Below are 22769 nucleotides of genomic sequence, written 5' to 3'. Positions count from 1 at the left end.
ACTGAAAGAAAACAGCAGTCAACCTAGAATTCTACATCTAGCAAAAATTAAAATCCTTTCCAAAAATGAAAGTGAAATACACATTTTTAGACATACAAAAGCTGAAAGAATACCAAAAGACCTACACTATATGAAATGTAAAGGAAGAAGTCATTCAGATGGAAGGAAAATACTACTAGATGGAAATCTGAACCACACAAAGGAATGAAGAGCACTGGAATTGGTAAATACATGAATAAAAATAAAATACTATTTTTCTCACTTTTTAAATGTCTTTAAAAGATAAATATTTCCAGGCTGGGCACGGTGGCTCACACCTGTAATCCCCGCACTTTGGCAGGCTGAGGCGGGCAGATCACAAGGTCAGGAGTTTGAGACCATCCTGCCTAACGTGGTGAAAACCCATCTCTACTAAAAATACAAAAAAATTATCCGGGAGTGGTGGCAGGTGCCTGTAGTCCCAGCTACTCGGGAGGCTGAGGCAGAAGAATGGCGTGAAGCTGGGAGGCGGAGCCGAGATCACACCACTGTACCCCAGCCTAAGTGACACAGCAAGACTCTGTCTCAAAAAAAAAAAAAAGATAAATATCTAAAGCAAAAGTAGTGACAATGTATTTTGGGGTTTATCGCATATGATGATGTAAAATGGATGATAATAAAACAAAGGCTGGGATGAGGGAAATGAAAATACACCATTGTAAGATTTCTATACTATAAAGTGGTACAATATTATTTACATAGGAAGACTATGTTAAGTTATGAATTCTAAAGCAATCACCTAAAACAGGGGGCATACAGGCAGAACAAATAGAAAACAAAGAGCAAAATGATAGATTTGAATCCAACCATATCAATAATCATATGAAATGTAAATAGTCTCAATACTCTCACTTAAAAAGCAGAGATCATCCAACTGGATTAAAAAATAAGACCCAACTATATGCTGCCTACATGAAATACATTTCAAAAATAACGACACAATAGGTTAAAAGTAAAAAAAACATAGCATGCTAACACTTGTCAAAATAAAGCCTAGAATATCAGACTATAAATTTCAGAGCAAAGAATATGATCATGGACAAAGAAGGTTACTTCATAATGTCAATGAGGCCGATTCATCAAGAGGACATAACAATCATAAATGCACCTAAGAATATATTTTCAAAAAACATTAAGTAAAAAATAACGGAATTGTGGGCCACAATTATTGTTGAGTATTTCAACACCCCTCTTTCAATAATTGATAGAACAACTAGACAAAAATCAGTAAAGATATAGAATATCTGAATAATACTATCAGCCAACTTGATCTAATTGACATTATACAATACCCTATACAGTGGATTATACATTCTTCTTTTTTTTTTTTTTTTGAGATGAGGTCTTACTCTGTCACCCAGACTAGAATGCAGTGGTGCGATCATGGCTCACTGAAGTCTCAGCTTCCTCGGCTCAGCGATCCTCCCACCTTAGCCTCCCAAGTATTGGGGACTATAGGCACACACCACCATGCCCAGCTAATTTATTTTTTATTTTTTATTTTTTGTAGAGATGGTGTTTTGCCATGTTGCCCAGGCTGGTCTCGTACTCCTGAGCTCAAGTCATCTACCTACCTCAGCCTCCCAAAGTGCTGGGATTACAGGCACAAGCAGGCTATACATTCTTTTCATGTGTACAAGGACTGCTTACCAAAATAGGTCATATTCTGAGCCATAAAATAAGTCTCAACAAATTTAAAATAATTTAAGTTATACAAAGGGTGTTCTGTAACCACAATGGAATTAAATCAGAAATCAGTAATAGAAAGATGGAAAATCTCCAAATATTTGGAAACTAAATAACACGCTTCTAAGAATTAAAAATTCTGCCTGTTTTGAAGAAATGGTAAATTTTTCTTAGATTATGACTATTATATAAGTTACATGGTTTTTGCCTAAACTACTAACAAGCTCAGGGCTACACAAACGTTTAATCACAATAATCATATCTGCTCTTAAATCATCCATTCATTCAACTCAGTGTGAGTATCTACTATATTTTATAGAATCTAGAGATACAAAGTGAATACAGTACAGTTCTTGTTGTAAAGCCCAGTTTAATGGTCAGGTCTAGTGAACAGTATATTTGTAAATCCCAACTATTTTCATTTACTGACAGTCTCTACTTTCCTAACAGCTATTCTGTAAATATGCCTTTCTTTAAAATTGCTTTTACTCTTTCCCAGAAAAAGCTGTTGGCCCCTTGCCACACCCAACTAATGCACAATACTTTTAATATTAGTCTATATAAACATAATTCAAAATGTATGAAACTATGAAAAATGTATAATGTACTTTGCAAGGCCAAATAATGATAGATTTCTAGGTGATTTATAACAGTGCTCCCCTCTCTTGGAGTAAATAACCTAGAGTTGGCTATCTTTAAATATATCATCAGCAACAATCTAAGACTTCTGACACAAAAGGAATAAAAAAGTAACTCAATGGATGGGAAAATAGTGCTCAATTTTTAGTGGAAGTTTTCTCTTAGTGAAAAGGGAGCTCAGGAGGTACAGAAAAGTTAAACCAATGCCAAGGTGTACAACAGAGCCACACTCAGTGAGCACCAAGGTGGTACGACCGAGCCGCGCTCGGTGAGCGCCAAGGTGGTACGACCAGGCCGCGCTCGGTGGGCGCCAAGGTTGTACGACCAGGCCGCGTTCGGTGAGCGCCAAGGTGGTATGACAGGGCCACGTTCGGTGAGCGCCAAGGTGGTACAACCAGGCCACGCTCAGTGAGAGCCAAGGTGGTATGACACAGCTGCATTCAGTGAGCTCAGCGCCTCTGTAAAATGTGCGGGCTGTAACAGGTGATAGGTCTCTTCCAGTTCTACAATTCTATGGACCCTATATGGCTGAACTGTCAAAGAAAATATCTCAAAGGAAGCTCTGTTGTGCCCCCTCACAAGCTATTTAACTTCTTAAAACTAAACTTGATAATACCACGTAACACATTCTAGGTGCTGTACTAGATAATGCCACGTAACACATTCTAGGTGCTGTACTAGATGTGATATGGAAGAACTCTGGATTTCATTAGCAGTCAGAGGATCTGAGCCTTAGTTTTGGTTTCAACTTGCTAAAAGGTATAAGCAATTCTAATGTAATTGCTCTGATTCTTAGTTTCCTAGATGAGAAAAAAGATGCAGAAATATATACTATGCAACTGTTAGAGAAAGAGACCAATTTCTCACTGTGAATAGCTAAAAAGGCATATTGGAGATGAACCATGAAAAGATAGATGGAAATCAGAGGGATGAGCAATGTTAGTAAGTTGTATAAAAGCTGTGTGGTATAACAGAGGAGATGAGCTTTGGAGGCAGATGAACATTTCACATCCTGGCCTTAACCCTTCCAACTCTGTGATCTTTGACAATTCAGCTTTCTGAGTTTCAGTCTCCTAATCTAAAGTAGACAGGCTTACTATGTAATTTTAAGGATTAAATATAATAGTTATAAAACATCTAGCATAGCTGGGCGTGTGGCTCATGCCTATAATCCCAGGACTTCGGGAGGCTGAGACAGGAGGATCACTTAAGCCCAGGAGTTCATGACCAGCTTGGGAAACATAGTGAGACCCGTCTCTACAAAAAATAAAGAAAATTAGCAAGGCACGGTGATGCACACCTGTGGTCCAACTACTCAAGGGGCTGAAGTAGGAGGATCTCTTGGACCTGTGAGGTGGAGGCTGTAGTGAGCCTAGATCACGCCACTGCACTCCAGCCTGGATGACAGAGCAAGACCCTGTCTCGACCAAAAAAATAAAAAATAAAAAATAAAAATCTAGCATAATACTTGGCATATAGTAGTCACTTAAAAAATAAGAACTTTCATTACTAAAGGCCCAGAGACTGGAGATAAAGGGCATGATGGGAAGTAACAGATTGGTAAAGCAGAGTGCATGTTTATAAAGGTAGGTGGGGGCCAATATGTAGAGGGCCTGAACAATTTGTGGGGAAGGTCGGGGGCAAGGCAAGCCTGATCAGTTTGTTAGCTAAGAGCCCAGAATTGGAAATGGGGTTCTGTGGGGTTAGGACTTCATTAGCAAAGGGTTCAGTCAGAAGTGCAATTCAAGACAGAGTCCATTAAGGAAATCTGAGATTTAAGATGATGGGAAGATCAAGCACCAGCAGTGGCAGAGATTAAATCCAAAGTGGCATGGCAGGACTGGGATGCTGGAGTTTGGCAGAGATGAAGTGTGGATTATGAATTGCATGGGAACAAGTGAGGAGCATCCTAGGTAACTGCCTGGAACATCCCTGCGTTGTGTGTAGCCTGACTCTATTAGCAGGCATTGTGCTTGAGTATTTCAGTATGCCGAAGGAGTCAGAAGCAAAGCAGACATCTTAGGCTTTAGGTTGTACATGATTGAGGAAGGCAGTCAGCAAGACACAGTCAGATCTGTGATTTGACTTCTCAAATCTGTGGCAGAGTAAAAGGTGCATAGGAAAAGAAAAGACCGAAAGTACAGTGAGGAAGTTATTTCAAAAGTCCAGGTAGGAGGTAATGTGAACCTGATCCAAGACCATGACAATGGGGATGGGAAGAGAAAGAAAGTAGCAAATGGATATATTTCAGGGAAAAATTCTAACAGGATACAGCAATTCACAGGATGTGGCATATTTAAAGAAGGAAAAGGAATACATTACTAGTAAGGTTTAGAGCTGCGTGACAAGGAAGATGGTGATGCCACTTAGCAGGGGACACAGAAAGAAATTTTCTCTTCTTCTCGAGAAGAATCACAATACACAGAGCTTACAACTGACTATTTTAAGGCATACTTAAAAGATCTTCAGGTGTCTGAATGTTACCAGAGGGCCACAGCTTCCCCTACCTACCATCTAAACCTTAAGCCATTTCATCTCCTCTGACAATATCTGTGACTCAAGCTAACAGAGGAAAGGAAAGAGGTGAACATCAAGAATTTCATAAAATGTATCCAGTACTTACCTTTACAGCTAATATTTTCCCACTCGGGACATGATATGCTCTATGGGAAGAAAAAAAAACAAAATCATTTGGGATCACTAAACAACCTACAAAATGGTTAAGGACATAAATGTAAATCCAAACATTTCTGCAGCAGTGGGATACATGATACCTTCAAAGAACACTAACATTAGTAATTTACATTTATATAGAGCTTAATGGTTTACAAAGTGATTTACTATACATTACCTTAAAATAACTATCTGAGGTAATGCTGATACATTATTATCCTCCTTTTATAGATGAGAATTCTGAAGCACAGAGAAGTTAAACAGTTTGCCCAATGGCGCAAGGTAACTAGTGGCAGAATGAGACCTCAAACCTAGGTCTTTTGGCTCCAGATCCCTTATGACTGTCACTGTGTGTGTAGGTTCTCTATAGCTCTATGTTAAGCAGTGTATAGAGCCATTTTGCTTTTTTTTTTTCCAATTTTTTTGCTTTTTTTTTGCTTATTTTCTCAATTACACATGCAGATAAACTATATCATAACAGTTCATCAAAATAAGCTCAAACTAACAGATATAGTGAAATAACTACAACTTAAATCAAGAAATATAAATGTTTTCATTTATGAAAAAGAATGAGAATAGGGTTTACAGAAATGAAATACCATTACTATCCATCAAGACCTTTTGTGTTTATCTGATTGAGTGACTGATTCAGACAGGGGCTCTCTCTGACACCCAGGCTGGAACGCAGTGGCGTAATCACAGATCACTGCAGCCTCAAACTCCTCAGCTCAAGCGATCCTCTCACTTCAGCCTCCTGAGTAGCTAGGACTATAGGCACATGCCACCATGCCCAGTTACTTTTTAATTTTTTTTTTATAGAGATAGGGTCTCTGGATGTTGCCCAGGCTGGCCTGGAACTGCTGACCTCAAGTGATGCTCCCACCTCAGTCAACGAAAGTGCTGGGATTACAGGAGTGAGCCACCATATCTTTTATGTTTAAATGAAATGTGGCCTTTACACATATACTGTGGGGAGTAGATATTCTGAACATTATTTAGAAGCAATCTGCAACACATTTTTATACAATAAAAATTTCAAAATAAACCACATAACATAAACAAGCGTTGTTATTGCAAGCCCATGAAAATATTAATATAAGGAAGTAAGTTAGTTTCGAAGAACTAAAAATCTTGCCCTGTAGAGGATTTTATACACTAGCTAAGATCAGACGGCTCTTCCTCTCATCTGGTAAGTGTTAGGATGGGAATGTCATAGGGCAAATGGGGAACAGAAGTTAGTGCCTCAGGAATTCCTCATCTTCACCTGCCCAGTTGTAAAACATATTTAATGAGCCCCTAAACTTCCCCTTTCTTAAAACAGAAATAAAACCAAAATTTACATAATCCACTACTGCCAACAAGAAAACATCATTTTCTGCTGTTTTGCAGAAAATTTGGTTGCTCTGACAAATATTTTTTTTAAAAAGACATTTATTCAGCATCATGATCAGACTATTGCATTTAGCAATCAACAGCATGGGTGCAAAAAAAAAATCTACATTAGAACACTTTGTTGGAATGCTTTAAACTTTCCATGGAATAGGAACTAAAATAACCTGTTATACAATTAGACAAATACAGTCCTCGAGTTTTTTGCCCATTCACATGAATATTTGTCTAAAACATATCTTCTTTGTAGCAGCTAGGCCCTGCCACCACTGTGCTTGGCTGAGTTCACAAATCTGTTGTAACCTGTAGCTTCCCTGTCACTTCTCTGGCTCCCCTCTTTTGCTACGCTTTGTTTCCTGGCAGTAATTAAAATCTTCTGCCACTGCCATAGCTACTGCTCCTACTGGAACCGCCATAGCCATCTTGGTTTCGTGGTTTGGCAAAGTATTGGCCTCCACCACCATAGGGGCCAGAGCTTCTGCCTCCAAAGTTTCCTCCCTTCATGGGTCCGAAATTTGAAGACTGATTGTTGAAAATTGCCAAAATCATTGTAGCTTCCACCACCTCCAAAATTGCTTCCATCGTTACCAAATCCATTATAGCCATCCCCACTGCCGCCATATCCACCATCACCACGGCTGCCATCAAAGCCACCATGACCATTGAAGTTTCGTCCATGACCAAAATTGTCATTCCCACTAAAACCACCTCCATAACCACCACCAAAGTTTCCAGAGCCACTTCGACCTCTTTGGCTGGCTGAAGCACTAGCCATCTTTTGCTTTAACAGGGCTTTCCTAACTTCAGGGCTTTCGTAGACTGAGGTGGGAGCATCGCTTGAGGTCAGCAGTTCCATATTGTGGCCATTCACAGTATGGTTATTTCTGAATGACAGTCTTATCCACGGAGTCATGGTCGTCAAAGCTTATAAAGGCAAAGCCCCTTTTCTTGCCACTGCCTTGGTCAGTCATGATTTCATGATTTCAATCACTTCAATTTTTCCATATTATTCAAAATAATCTCTTGGGTGGTATTCTTCAGTGTCTTTTTTTTTTTTTAGACGGAGTCTCGCTCTGTCACCCAGGCTGGAGGGCAGTGGCACAATCTTTGCTCACCACAACTACTGCCTCCCGGGTTCAAGCAATGCCCCTGCCTCAGCCTCCTGAGTAGCTGGGATTACAGGTGCCCACCACCACGACCAGCTAATTTTTGTATTTTTAGTAGAGACAGGGTTTCACCATGTTGGCCAGGCTGGTCTCGAATCCCTGACCTCGTGATCTTCCCACCTGAGCCTCCCAAAGTGCTGGGATTACAGGCGTGGGCCACCGCGCCCAGCCTTCAGTGTCTTCTTTAATGCCACCGACAAATATCTTTTTCACAGTTAAGTGGGCACCGGGTCTTTGAGAATCTCCTCTTGAGACAGCTGTCTTTGTTCCCACAGCTCTTCCCTCCACCTTGCGTGGCCTTGCATTCATGGCTGCATCCACTGCCTCCACAGTGGCATATGTGACAAACCCAAAGCCCCGGGAGCACTTGGTGCTTGGATCTCTCATTACCACACAGTCTGTGAGTGTTCCCCATTGCTCAAAATGGCTCCTCAGGCTCTCATCGGTTGTTTCAAAGTTCAGCCCTCCAATGAAGAGCTTCCTCAGCTGTTCAGGCTCTTTAGGAGACTCTGACTTAGACATGAAAGCAGGGAGAACAGAGACTTTAATGATGTTTCCTCTGCGGCATCCACAGGCAGAAAGGACTGACAAAATTTTTTAACAGCTTTATTGAGATATAACTTACATATGATAACATTCACTTGTTTTAAGGGTACATTCTACTTTTTAGTAAATTTACAGAGTTGAACAATCACTGACAAGTTTTTTTGAAGGTGACTGACTTATAGAAATGATTGTTATTAACAGTATATAGGTATTTGTAATATCATTTACATGTAAAATGTTACAAATTCAGGCAAGACTAGGAAACTACATATATAAAGCATATGTATATGCTTATCCAAATATATGTGTGTTATAAGAACTTACTCATTTTGCTGTTCCTACTTGAGTGGACAAAGGTCAAGCCAGTCATGGAAGGTAAACTTAACTTTTATTATATGGATTAATTATACAGAAATTCAAGTATATCTCATTTAAAAGAAAAGCAAGATTACAAAAACCGGGTGACAACTGTTTAGTTTACCAAAGAATTATTTAACCTTTGAAAGTGTCTAAAGACATTCTCAAATAACAACCTCATTGGTTATTTCTAAATACTACTTATAAAACTTTAATCAGGTTGGGCACAGTGGCTCATTCCTGTAATCTCAGCACTTTGGGAAGCCAACGCAGGAGGATCACTTGAACCCAGGAGATCAAGACCAGCCTGGACAACGTAGGGAGACCCTGTCTTTTAAAAAAAATAAAATAATTAGCTGGCATCGTGGTGGGTGCCTGTAGTCCTCTATAGTTCCCCTGTAGGGACTACAGGGAGGCTGAAGCAAGAGGGTCGCTTGAGTCCAGGAGGTCAGGCTGCAGTGAGCTATGATCTCACCACTCCACTACAGCCTGGGTGACAGAGCGAGACTCTGTCTCAAAGATATAGAAAATAATAATACAAATCAATTATTATTTTCTTCAGAGACAGGGTCTCATTCTGTCTCCCAGGCTGCAGTGCACTGCTGTGATCTTATTAGTTCATTGTGACCTTGAACTCCTCGGCTCAAGCGATCCTCCCACCTCAGCCTCCCCAACTGCTGGTACTACAGGAGTATACCACCATGCCTGGCTAATTTTTTTAAAGTTTTTAAGAGATGAAGTCTTGCTATGTTGCCCAAGTTGGTCTCAAACTCCAAGCCTCAAGCGATCATCCCACCTTGACCTCCAAAAGCACTGGGATTACAGGTGTGAGCCACTGTGCCGGCAAAATAATTTTTTATACTTTGTACAAAGTGATACACATTTTATAAGTGGAACCTTATCCCCTATATTATGTTTTTTGTTTGTTTGCTTGTTTAAGACAGAGCCTTGCTCTGTCGCCCAGACCAGAGTGCAGTGGCACAATCTCGGCTCACTGCATCCTCCGAAACCCAGGTTCAAGCAATTCTCCTGCCTCAGCCTCCCAAGGAGCTGGGATTACAGGAGCCCACCACCACACCTGGCTAATTTTTTTTTTTGTATTTTTAGTAGAGACAGGGTTTCACCATGTTGGCCAGGCTGGTCTCAAACTTCTGACCTCAGGTGATCTACCAGCCTCGGTCTCCCAAAGTGCTGAGACTACTACAGGTGTGAGCCACCGCACTTGGCCTGAAATGTGATTTAAAGGAAATTAGTAAGTTTATTCCACGTAAATACAAGTAATATAATACGTAAGACTTTGTGACATATTATTTTTCCCCCTCCACATCACAAATTCTTCCAATTCCAACTTTTAAAAATATTATATATTAGAATCACTAATCAAGAACTGAAATATAAAGACAAATAATTAAATATATACACAGGATTCAAAAGTTGTAAAAAGATCAGTGTTGTTACTTTGAATAAGCAACACCTGGACGTTTGAGACCAGCAGCAGTGATAAGAAAATGATTAGCAGATAGTCTAATATACATACCATACTGGACAGTTTGGCAACTTAATTAGCTTGTCAAGAAAGCTGATCTCTTTTCTAAAAGAAAGGTCTCCTATTTCCAAATGAATTAAAAGGAGAGGCTTGATAATTTAATTATGATGCACGCTAATTCATCCGTGGAAGTTTGGGTTCGATTTCGAGCAATAAAGATGCTATGCGGTTTGGTTTACAGTGCAATGACAGTACCAATTTAACATTTAATCATCAAGGAGAAGTGGATGACAAAGGCAATGCCAGGCATGAGTCGAGTGTGTCCCTTAACTTTGCAAATGGTATTTACTTAGAGAAAAGGAATTTGTTTGCTTTCAACAGATACTGCATCTCAATTGTCTTGACCTTCCTCAACACATTAATTGTAAAGTGATTAATGAAGTTTGAATGGAGGCTCTGCTTACACCAAAAGACAACTATACACCTCTGCAATGTTTTAATTAACAGCTAACACTTCAAATTAGTTTGTTGTTGCCACAGTAATTACCTGTTTCAATGACTGCATGGAGGAAGCATTTTTATGAGATATTTTTAGTGCTTGGTCTTTGAGTGTTCCATTTTGTTTGTGACCAGCACAGGCCTTCTGGGAACAGTCCCAGCCCTTAAAATTGAGCACACACACATACACTTTACCATGGCAAAAGTTAGTAGCCTGGTGTAAGTTTTTCAAATATTTAAAATAACAAAGAGCCCAGTGCAAGAGAATACTTACTATCCATACTTTCTTATTTCATTTGTAACAATAGGTTATAGATGACCAGACAAAGAAGTTGCTCTTAACTTTTAATCTTGGTATAGAATCAGATAATTTATTGAACTAGTAGAAAATAGAGAAAATTATTTAACCTAATCCCCTTCTTTCACAGCAGAAGCACCCAAAAGCCAGGTTAAATAACTTATCCAAGCTCACACAGTCAGTGGCAAAGCCAAGACTGGAGCCGCGACAGAATATGCATATTTTAGGACCTAAAGGAAATAGATGGTGATGTTTGGCTGGGCACAGTGGCTACAGCCTGTAATCCCAGCACTTTGGGAGGCCAAGCCAGGTGGATAACCTGAGGTCAGGAGTTCGAGACCAGCCTGGCCAACATGGTGAAACCCTATCTCTACTAAAAATACAAAAAATTAGCCAGGCCTGGTGGCGGATGCCGGTAATCCCAGCTACTCGGGAGGCTGAGGCAGGAGAATCGCTTGAACCCAGGAGGCAGAGGGTGCAGTGAGCCGAGATTGCACCACTGTACTCCAGCCTGGGCAACAAGAGGGAAACTCCGTCAAACACACACACACACACACACACACACACACACACACACACACACACACAAACAGATCGTGATGTTTAATTTTTTTACCTGTATTCTAGGGCAGGGAAACACATAATTCAAAACTTACAAAGGTACTGACCTATTTCAATCAGGCCAAGGACCATCATATCCAAATTGCTCCAGGCAAGGAAGCATTCTGCAATCACTGCCAATCTATCCTGGGAGGCAGAAGAGCAAAGGGGACAGGCTCTGAAGTCACTGACAGCTCGAATCCCAGCTGTGCCACTTCTTTTTTTTTTTTTTTTTGAGACAGAGTCTTGCTCTGTCGCCCAGGCTGGAGTGCAGCGGCACGATCTCGGCTCACTGCAAGCTCCGCTTCCCGGGTTCACGCCATTCTCCTGCCTCAGCCTCCTGAGTAGCTGAGACTACAGGCACCCGCCACCACGCCCGGCTAATTTTTTGTATTTTTAGTAGAGACGGGGTTTCACCGTGTTAGCTAGGATGGTCTCGATCTCCTGACCTCGTGATCCGCCCGCCTTGGCCTCCCAAAGTGCTGGGATTACAGGTGTGAGCCACTGCGCCGGGCCTAGCTCTGCCACATCTTAAACATGTGAACCTGACTGTCAGTAAGCCCCACCAAGTCTCAGTTATCTCTAGTCTGGAATAGGGAAAGCAGTCTCTTTCTTATAGAGTTGTGAGGATTCAATGAGATAATGCTAATGAATTAAATGTTAGGAAGGTAGGAAGTAGCCGGGGGCAGTGGCTCACACCTGTAATCCCAGCACTTTGGGAGGCCCAGGTGGGCGGATCACCTGAGGTTGGGAGTTCGAGACCAGCCTGACCAACATGGAGAAACCCCGTCTCTATTAAAAATACAAAATTAGCCCAGCATGGTGGTGGGTGCCTGTAATCCCAGCTACTCAGGAGGCTGAGACAGGAGAATCATTTGAACCCAGGAGGTGGAGGTTGCAATGAACCAAGATCACACCATTGCACTCTAGCCTGGGCAACAAGAGCAAAACTCCATCTGAAAAAAAAAAAAAGGAAGATAGTAAGTTTTCAAACTAGCTGAGTGATTTAAGAATGAAAGCTGCCAAAACAGACTTAAAGAGCAGTAGTGTCTCTATGTGCTAGTTAGACTATATGCTCTACAAATGACCCTTTAATAAAGCTTTAACAACAAAGAACTGGCAAAAGTTTGCAATATATCATTTATTGTTCAGAAAAACTTAAACATGTAGTATTACTTCATGTTGAACCAACTTTGGAGACAAAGAATTAAAAGAGCCATCTGGTATGGCTATACCATGTTCCAAATTCTAGATTTCTTACCATGTTTATCTCTTGCCCACTACTATAAGTTTATTCACACTACAGATAGGTGTGGTAAGTACGCCATTCAGGTGTTAATCTCAGCAGAAACATCACTAAACAATCATGAGAAGGCCAAGTTTTCATTCTCCTTGGGTTAATAGGAAAACATAAGGCATAAGCTGCCCTAAAAATACCTATATACCTCCCTTTAATATGCTTTCTTTTTTTTTTTTTTTTTTGAGACGGAGTCTCGCTCTGTCAGGCTGGAGTGCAGTGGCGTGATCTTGGCTCACTGCAAGCTCCAACTCCCAGGTTCACGCCATACTCCTGCCTCAGCCTCCCAAGTAGCTGGGACTACAGGCACCCACCACCATGCCTGGCTAATTTTGTTTTTGTATTTTTAGTAGAGACGGGCTTTCACTGTGTTAGCCAGGATGGTCTCAATCTCCTGACCTCGTGATCCACCTGCCTCGGCCTCCCAAAGTGCTGGGATTACAGGTGTGAGCCACCACGCCCAGCCCATACACTTTCTTACAAACGCTACAAAGTTAAACTTTGATGCTTCTCCTACTCTTCAAATGTTACATGCTCTATTATTGCCCTTGGCACACTACAGAAAAGTATTTATGTGTCTGTCCCCAGTACTGGGCAGTGAGCACTGCCATGTTTTAATCATCTTTATATTCCTTATGCTTAGCACACGTCCTGGCCCATGGTAGGTGCTCCTCACTTCATAAATGTTTGACAAATTACTACTTCTGGATGAAAAAAATATCATTTGGGTAGTGTTAAAAAAAAAATCCACATGCATTTAATTCATTAACTTCATAATCTTATGAGTAGAAGTTATTATACTCATCTCCATTTCATGGGTAGATTTCTAATTGCTGAATCAAAAGTCTTTATAAGGATTTCATCATCTGGGCCCTGGTTACCTCACTGATCTCTGCTTCTGCCAGTCTCCCTTATGCACAATACTCAACTCTGTTCCATCAAACATGCTCCTGCCTCAGGGCCTTTGCACCTGCTCCTGAGGGCTGGGCCACTTTCTCTAATATATACCTGGCTTGCTCCATTGCTTCCTTCAGGTCCTATATTGTTTCTTTGACTTTCCTACATAAAACAGCACATTCTCCTTTCATCTTCTTCTTTTTATTTATTTATTTATTTATTTATTTTTTGAGATGGAGCCTCACTCTGTTGCCCAGGCTGGAGTGCAGTGGCGCAATCTCGGCTCACTGCAACCTCTGGGTAGCAGGGATTACAGGTGTGTGCCACCATGCCCAGCTAATTTTTGTATTTTTAGTAGAGGCAGTGTTTCACCATGCTGTCCAGGCTGGTCTCGAACTCCTGATCTCAGGTGATCCACCCACCTTGGCCTCCCAAAATGCTGGGATTACAGGTGTAAGCCACTGCAACCAGCCACTTTCTTTATTCTTCACAGAGTTAGCAACACCTGATAAAATTTATTAATTTATTATGTCTCCCTCCACAACAAAGGAAGCTCCATGAAAACACAGACTTTCGTTTTTTTTTTTGTTCTCTGCTATTATTTCCAGTGCCTAAAACTACATCAGGCACATTTTACAAATAATCATTAAATATCTGAATGAATAAATTTTCTTAATTGCTCTAGGTCTATTTTGGTTTTTATTTTTAAGACAATTTCATTAAGTTTTTCTAAGAAACTGCCCATTTTGTGTTTTCAAATTTATTGTCATAAAGTTATTCATTGGATTCTGTTATTTTGAAAATTACTGTTATATCTAGAATTATATTCCCTTTTTATTCCTAATTTTGTTATTTCTCTTTCTCACTGCTCTATTTGCTAAGTTTTTAAAAAGAACCAGCTTTTGGTTTTGTTGAATTGTTTCTTGAATTTTCACTTAATTAACTTTCATTCTTTTTTTTTTTTTTTTCAAACTTTTGTTCTTTAGTATTTCTTTCCTTCCACTTTCTTTGGGTTTACTCCCTGTCCCACCTTCTTGATTTTCTTAAGTTAGATTCTAAGCATATCATACCCAGTTATTCTTTACTAAGGTATGTATATAAACCTATTCTTTAAGAATTACTTTGGTGCATCTCAGGAGTTTTCATATTAATACATGGTATTTGTGGTTCAGTTGTAAATATTTGTATTTTCATAACATTTCTCTAGTAATACTTTTTGCCTTAAAGTCTGTTTTGTCTTATGTTAATATAACCACAATAGCAGCATTCTTTTGATTAGTTTTTGCCAGATATCTTCCCCTACCCTTTTCCTTTCAATTTTGCTTTGTCTTGGTATTTTAGAAATTTCTCCCAATACAGTCTAAAATAGCACATAGCTGTATTTTTAAAAATGCAACCTAATCTATTAGCTGCTAATATTACTCTACTTATATTTTTGTAATTATTGACATATTTGGATTTATTTCTATCACCTAATTCATTTACTTTACACCTATCGACTTCTCTCTTCCTCTATTATACTGAATTACTCTCCCTTTATTCCATCTATTTGTTTTGAAGTTATACATTCTATTCACTGTTTTAGTTACCCATATAATTTTTAACAATCATACCTGACTTAACAAAATATAAAGTTAATTTCTATCTATATCCTTCTCTTAAACAATATAAAAATCTTAGAATGTTTTAACTTCAATCAAGCCCTTCTCATCTTAACATATTATTTTGTCCGGTCTTTTTGTTTAACTTCATTTTGAATTATTACTACCTATACAGTCAGATTTACTTAAATGGTCACCATTTCTTCTTTCATTTTATTCCTTCCTGAATTCGACTGGATTCCATTCTTCTATTTCTACTTACTTCCCTACCTACTAGATTTCCTACCCTGTGGTTTCATTTATCTATTGGCATCAACTACTCTACTGCCTTATATGTTCGTGTTATAAATTACTATTTCTCTTCAACAGTTATTTAAATTCACAGGTATATACTTTATCAGTAATGGTTTTTTGTTTTTGTTTTTGTTTTGAGACAGAGTCTCGCTCTGTCTCCCAGGCTAGAGTACAGTGGTGCAGTCTCGGCTCACTGAAACCTCTGCCTCCCAGGTTCAAACGATTCTCCTGCCTCAGCCTCCTGAATAGCTGGGTCTACAGGTGCCCACCATCACACCTGGCTAATTTTTGTATTTTCAGTAGAGATGGCATTTGACCATGTTGGTCAAGCTGGTCAAGCTGGTCAAGCTGGTCTCGAACTCCTTACCTCAGGTGATCTACCCGGCTCGGCCTCCCAAAGTGCGGGATTATAGGCGTGAGCCGCTGCGCATGGCCTACTAGTATTTTTTTTTTAAGCAATAGGGTCTTACTCTATCACTCAGGCTGGAGTACAGTGTCACAATCATAGCTCGATGCAGCCTTGAACTCTTGGGCTGAAGTGATCCTCCTGCTTCAGCCTCCTGAGTAGTTGAGTCTACAGGAGTGAACCACCGTGCCTAGCTAAATTTTATTTTTATTTTTTGCAGAACGGGGGTCTCACTATGTTGCCCAGGCTGGTCTTGAACTCCTGGCCTCAAGCGATCCTCCTGCCTCAGCCTCCTGAGTAGTTGAGACTACAGGAGAGTACCACCATGGCTGGCTAATTATTTTTATTTTTTGTAGAACAAGGTTCTCACTATGTTGCCCAGGCTGGTCTTGAACTCCTGGCCTCAAGTGATCCTCCTGCCTTGGCCTCCCAAAGTGCTGCGATTACAGGAATGGTGTTCACTTTATTTAACTATATTGTAAACTCTAATTACCTAACTATGCTGTAAATTCTTAATATAGGGTCTATATTATCTTCTACTTTATTGTAAGTTTCAAGGGGAAGGTCAAGGTCCATTTTGTTCATTACTATATGCTCGACCTCTTCCACAGTATATGATATATTCTCCTCCTAAATCCTTTTTTTACATTTAATACTTAATGCATGTCTCTGATTGCCAGGCAATAAGCTAGGCAGTGTGGATACAGCAGAGAACAAACGAGACCAAGTCCCTGCCTTTGTGAAGTTTACCTTCTAATAGGGGCTGACTGACAATAATCAAATAAATATACAATATGTGAGGTGGGGGTAAGTGCATTGAAAAAAATAAAGGTAAGGATATAGAGACTGATCAACATTAGGGACATGCTATTTGATATTAGGGTTGGGAAGGAAGTCAGGAAATGCCTCTCTCTTTAGGTTACACATGAACAGTGTATGGGAGCACACCATTTGGACATCTAGGGGAAGGGGATTCCAGGTAGAGGAAACAGCAAGTTCAAACGCCCAAGGTGGAAATGTGTGCTTGACATGTATGCAGAAGTAGAATAGCAAGAAGGCTAGCTGGGGGAGATGAGGTCAGAGAGGTAAGGAAAACAGACTGTGTAGCACCATTTAGGCCATGGTGAGGACTCTGACTTTTATTCCAAGTGATATAAGAGGTCATGAGAAGAGGGGGAGACCTAATATTTTAGAAAGATCACTTTGGCTGCTGAGTGAAGAGAACACACTGCAGGAAAGCAAGGATAGAAACTGGGAGGCTAGTTGGGAGGCTTTTGCAATAAAATCCTAGCAAGCAGTAATAGTGGTTTTGAATAGCGTAGCAAGAAAAGAGTGATGAAAGGTGGTCAGCTTCTTGAAATATTTTTGAGGAAGAACCCACAAGATTTGTGGGTAAAGGTATACATAATCTGAGAGAAAAAGAAGGATGAAGAAAGACTGTAAAGTTTTTGTCCTTAGCATCCTATGGAATAGAGTTTCTAATTACTGAGATGGGAAAAGCTGTAAACGAAGCAGGTTTCCAAAGAAATAAAGAGTTCAGTTTTAGATAATTTTGAAATGCCTAGAGGACATCCAACTGGTAATCAGATATGAGTCTGAAGTTCAGGACACAGGCCAGGGCTACAGACATACATTTGGACTTCCTCAGCATACAGATGATATGTAAAGCCATAGAACTACACACGCTCACTTAGGAAGTGAATTAAACAGGGAAGAGGTGTAAGGAATGGAACTGAGGATCTCTGAATTCAGAGGTCAGAAAGATGAGAAGAAAACAGTAAAGGAGATGAGAAGGTACAAACAGTAAGCTAACAACAGACTCCAAAGAATGGGGTCCCTGAGGCCATGAAAGTTGTTGTATCTCCCCCACTGCCAAGTGAAGTACTTTGCACAAAGTGTTCAAAAAACATGTGACTGATTTCAAAAGCAATACTTAGCGACAAATCCAACTGATTATATTATTCACTCCTTGAAATGTTAAAGATGAGTCTAGTACAATACATAAAAGGTTAGAGGTGTGCTCACCTTCATCTAAACTGTTAATGTGAATTTATTAAAAGATACATCGTTACAAAGAATAAACTAAATTTCTAGAATAATCTTTAAAGGTAAGGAAAATAGGCAGGGCACAGTGGCTCACACCTGTAATCCCAACACTTTGGGAGGCTGAGGTGGGAGGACTGCTTGAGTCCAAGAGTTCAAGACAAGCCTGGGCAACATAGATGAGATCTCATCTCAACAAAAAATTAAAAAAAATTAGCTGGGCATGGTGGCGCACGCCTGTGGTCCCAGCTACTTGAGAAGTGAGGTGAGAGGATCACTTGAGCCTGGGAAGTCGATGCTACAGTAAGCCATGATCGTACCACTGCACTCCAGCCTAGGTGACAGAGTGAGGCCCTGTATCAAAAAATAAATAAAAGTAAGGAAAATAAATATGTGAAAATAACATGTTAAAAAGTCCACACAAGACAGAAGGGAGAAACAACCTGTGTTCACATTCCAACATCTGGACTCCCACACAAATTTATGCCATGCATAAGATCAACTGCATCTGGATTTTACCATGTTTACTAAAATCATTTATGCCTAGAATTTCAAATTCTAGCAGAACCAAAAAATATGAATTGTCCCAGCTGACTCTTGTTCACAAAATAAATAACCTAGAGCTGATCATACATTTTCTGATAAAGCTGGTACAATCTCATACAATTAAAGTAGGCATCTATTTTCTATGGTACTATTCTGCATATTAATTTCTAAACATATTCCAATCAAATTATTTTAAATTATGAGCAGAAAGAATTTATAATAGGGAGCATATGTGCTTTCCTAGTGATTGTGAGGTAGGATATAATTAAAGAAAGAATGGGGGAGGCTGGCCTATAATCTGACTATAAATATTTCAGATTTCAGCATAACTGACAATATCCTATGTCATAAATGTCAATTTATTAGTAAAATAGTTATCAAAATGAGTATGGAAATACCCCTTTTTTGCCTCTTGGAGAAAAGACCTGGAGCGTAATTGCATGTATAATGACTTTTATTCACAATGGCAAAACAGGGACACGGAAATGATAGTATTGCCACTGTTCTATGAAGGACACAGGGCACTTCCTTCATTAACCACATGAACTAAATGCCACTGCCTTAAATTCTACTTCTCACATAACATACTTCAAAGAAGGTTAGTGAAAAGAGGGACACAATTACTTTGTGAATTATTTATAGAGTGTTATCAATTGTTGAAAGGTTCTCCAAATGGATAGGAAACCTAAGAAAATAATCCAGTCACTAAAATAGTGAAAGCAATGGTTAGGATTTGGCTCAAGAAATAACCAGTAATTAAAAAGAGATGGTCTTATTCTAGGTAAGCAAGAAAGAAAGTGATGGTTATTTTGCTCCCTGTGTCTCTTAGAGAACAGGTAGAAGACAAGAAAAACGGTGAACAAAGGCTATTTTAAAATAAATAAAAGTTACAAATGTATTTGTTATTAGCTCATTGCAGAGATAGCTCACTCTCTCAAATAATAACATCAGTTCTTTGTTTTCCATGCAAAGATTTCACAGCTTGTGAGATATCCTGTATTCCCTGATTCTCTAGTCTCTGAATGCCCTAGGGATTTATAGGACGTCCATCAGAGATATGGCAGAGGTAAAAAGACAAAGGAAAAGAAAGCTCTCTGAGATCTGATTCATTATGAAAAAGTTTGATCAAGACAAGACAAATAAATCATTGTCTAAAACGCAATTCTTAATTCTCCTCATTGGCACAGAAAGTTAAGAGTTGGTCACACTCAGGTTCAATTATTAAACCTACTTCCTTATTAAAACATGGCATCGGCTAAACCTAATATACTGTAGGATCAACAGTTTCTATACTTACAGATGATGCTTCTTTGCTCTTTGTGTGACATTTTATTTATTAACCAAAAAAGCCTCTGCTTTTATGTAAATTTAGAATAACAAGATACAAGTCTTTCCTCAACCTAGAAGTTTCCATTTCAAAGACTTTATAGCATTGGCATAAAGGAAAACTAAAAAAGAAAGAAGATGGTAGAAATCGAGAGGGTTAAACTATTAGGAGATACCCACATGAGACTATAAGTCTCCTACTTAAAACAAGGAATCTGAGAGTTGATTGTATTACATTTTCCCAAAAGATTATAAGGCTGAACAACTCTGAAGCCAATACAAAACAAGCAGAACGCTTCTCTGCTGTATAAAGCGTGTGAGTACACAAATACTGACACAAACAAAAATCTTTTAGTATCTTGCGAGATTAATTTTAAAACCCTCTAGATGTCACCTTTTAATCCAATGATACGGTTTCAGTAACTAAATGTAAACCAGCTGTGGTTCAGCTAATGAAAAATATAATTTTTAAATTTTAAATTAAATAAATTTAAATTTTTAAATTAAAATTTAATCCTCTAATTGCTTGGTCTTTTTAAAAATTGTTCACTTGGTAGGTTTATTTGAAGGTAGATTTTTAATTAACACATTTAGGACTAATGGCCAAGCTTTGAAATTTTAGTATTCTGTCACATACTAAAGTAGCCATCCACAGAAATACTTCAAATAGTTTCAGGGAAATCAACACTGACAGTTGTTGCCTTCCATAATAGATAAACACATTAGCCAGGCTCTAGCTGTTAAAACAGGAAATCCAAAGTAAACAGCAGTTGTAAAAAGAAGCTTTTATGTAAACTATACTAGTTCAAATAGCAGTCTTTGCCAACCTTCCTTCTGCCTAAAAACCTATTACAGATGCTTGACTACTGACTGCAAAATAATTTGTGGTTAAGAAACAGGCCCGGCACAGTGGCTCACACCTATAATTCCAGCACTTTGGGAGGCCGATGTGGGCGGATCACCTGAGGTCAGGAGTTCGAGATTAGCCTGGCCAACATGGCGAAACCCTGTCTCTACTAAAAATACAATAATTAGCAGAGTGTGGTGGCACATGCCTGTAATCCCAGGTACTCAGGAGGCTGAGGCAGGAGAATCACTTGAACCCGGCAGGCAGATGTTACAGTGAGCCAAGATCACACTATTGCACTCCAGCCTGGGCAACAAGAGCAAAACTCTATCTCAGAAAGAAAGAAAGAAAAAACAACAGAGCCCCTCATACTGTTTAGGTCTCAAGTCAAATATGTTATGAGGTCACAGATATTAATTTCAAGATAACTGATTGTACACAGGGCTCATAAATCAACCTAATGTATGATATAGAGAACTTGGCTAGATTAGAAAGATTTTCAACAAGAGAAAGCTACTGTAACTCTACATTTGCCATTTCTTCTTTCTGTTTACTCTGGCTATATACCCCTTTTTACTCCCATACCTGCCTCAGAGTTAATGTGGTCACCACTACCTCCGTATTTCTTCCACAAGTTGATGTGGCCTGGTTCAAGCTTTTAACACTCTCTACATCAACTAGAGTAATGTCTTTTAATATATGGTCTAAATACCTTTGAGATCAAGGAAGCTACAGTCATTCTGATCTCTTGATCAAGGATTCTGAAATAATGTAATGGGCAAACAGAGAAGCAAGAGATATAAAGCCTAATGATGAGAAGGAATGAAAGAACTGGAATTGTTAGGCAATATATGTGGGGGAAAATAGAAATACCCTGTGGATTGACTAGCTAGGAAACTCTCTCTTGAAACAACTTGATAACCATCTAATCTTTGCTCACAGTTTCTGGGAAAACTAACAATAAATTACTTTCCAAAATCAGATATATAAACGGCTATTTCAGAAAACCTCCTTATTCTAATAATTAATATTATATTCTGCTTTATAGTTTATAAAACATTTTACATATAGTAAAGCTATTTGATTTCCACAAAAATTTGTGAGGTAAATATTATTATTATCACCACTTTATAGATAAGGAAACCAATGCTTGGTGAGGTTACTGACTGCTTCACGATTCCTATCTGTAAGTACCGGAGTGGTAAGTATATTTGGGTCCTCTGAAGCTAAATCCTGTGCATGTCCCAAGAAGCTTTGTGTGAAAATAAACTGGTTGCTTCTAGATCCTCTAATTTCAGTTGTCTTCAACATTCTCTGGATATGGTCAGTGTTGATTTTTTAAAAGCAATAGGGAAAATCGATTGAACGGCTCACTTTCCAGAGTTGCATTAACTTTTTCAGGCCACTGGGGTACAATTTACTAAATTACCTCTTCTAGAACACTAAATAGTACCCTAGTGGGTCCAAGAGTAAATGCACCTCTGAAAAGTGAGCCATTTCTTCCCTTCTTCCCCATAATATCAGATGTAATATGTCCCCTATGACAAAAATATTAACCCGTTTCCATTAAAAACTCAAGAAATTGCCCCACACACTAGATAAAATGAGTATGGAGAAGCTTCCCTAGGGAGCTGAGGAGGAGCAAAAATCTCTCTTCTATAATCCTGCCCACAATACTGTTGACAAGTCAACATGAACTTATATAAAAATATTTGTTTTTCATTCAATGGAGATTTATTTTAATCAAGACCTCAAAACAGAATAAAAATATAAATTCAAAGCTGGTGGTTTCCAGGGGGCAGATGCAGAGGATATCATGATGGCTAGTTTCATCCTGCATTACAGTGTTTAAAAATAAGCTCAAGCATTCATCTTGCTTATGAAATAATAGATATATCCCAAACAGCTGGTCTTTCACGTGTATCATTATACAATAGGTAATCTCTCTGACCGAATGAAACAAACATTCCTTGGCTGGCAAGTAAGCATGTTATTACTTCTAATCTCCATAAAAGCAAACTCTCTGATACATTTTTGAATTGTCTTAGGAATAGCTATTGAGTGATTTAACATTTGCAAGATACCTTAGCAAAGCCAGTCTTTTAAGTTTTCTGCACTGTTCGTGCCTTACTCTT

The 22769-nt window shown here is 39.1% G+C and overlaps 1 protein-coding gene and 1 pseudogene across 3 annotated transcripts in view; both read right to left on the bottom strand.

Annotated features, from left to right (window-relative positions):
• MAP2K5 (mitogen-activated protein kinase kinase 5) overlaps nt 1-22769 on the bottom strand; it is a 261289-nt gene that overhangs the window by 168356 nt on the left and 70164 nt on the right. For all 3 annotated transcript variants that reach the window (XM_030814642.1, XM_030814641.1, XM_030814640.1), the window contains exon 9: nt 4988-5027. In XM_030814642.1, the coding sequence (XP_030670502.1) occupies nt 4988-5027 (40 nt within the window). The remainder of the gene's footprint in view (nt 1-4987; nt 5028-22769) is intronic.
• LOC100586397 lies at nt 6707-8138 on the bottom strand (annotated as a pseudogene).

The sequence above is a fragment of the Nomascus leucogenys genome, chromosome 6 (genome assembly GCF_006542625.1).
Source record: "Nomascus leucogenys isolate Asia chromosome 6, Asia_NLE_v1, whole genome shotgun sequence".
NCBI lineage: Eukaryota > Metazoa > Chordata > Mammalia > Primates > Hylobatidae > Nomascus > Nomascus leucogenys.
Note: the sequence above shows the minus strand (reverse complement) of the source record. Positions and strands in the feature narration are given on the sequence as shown.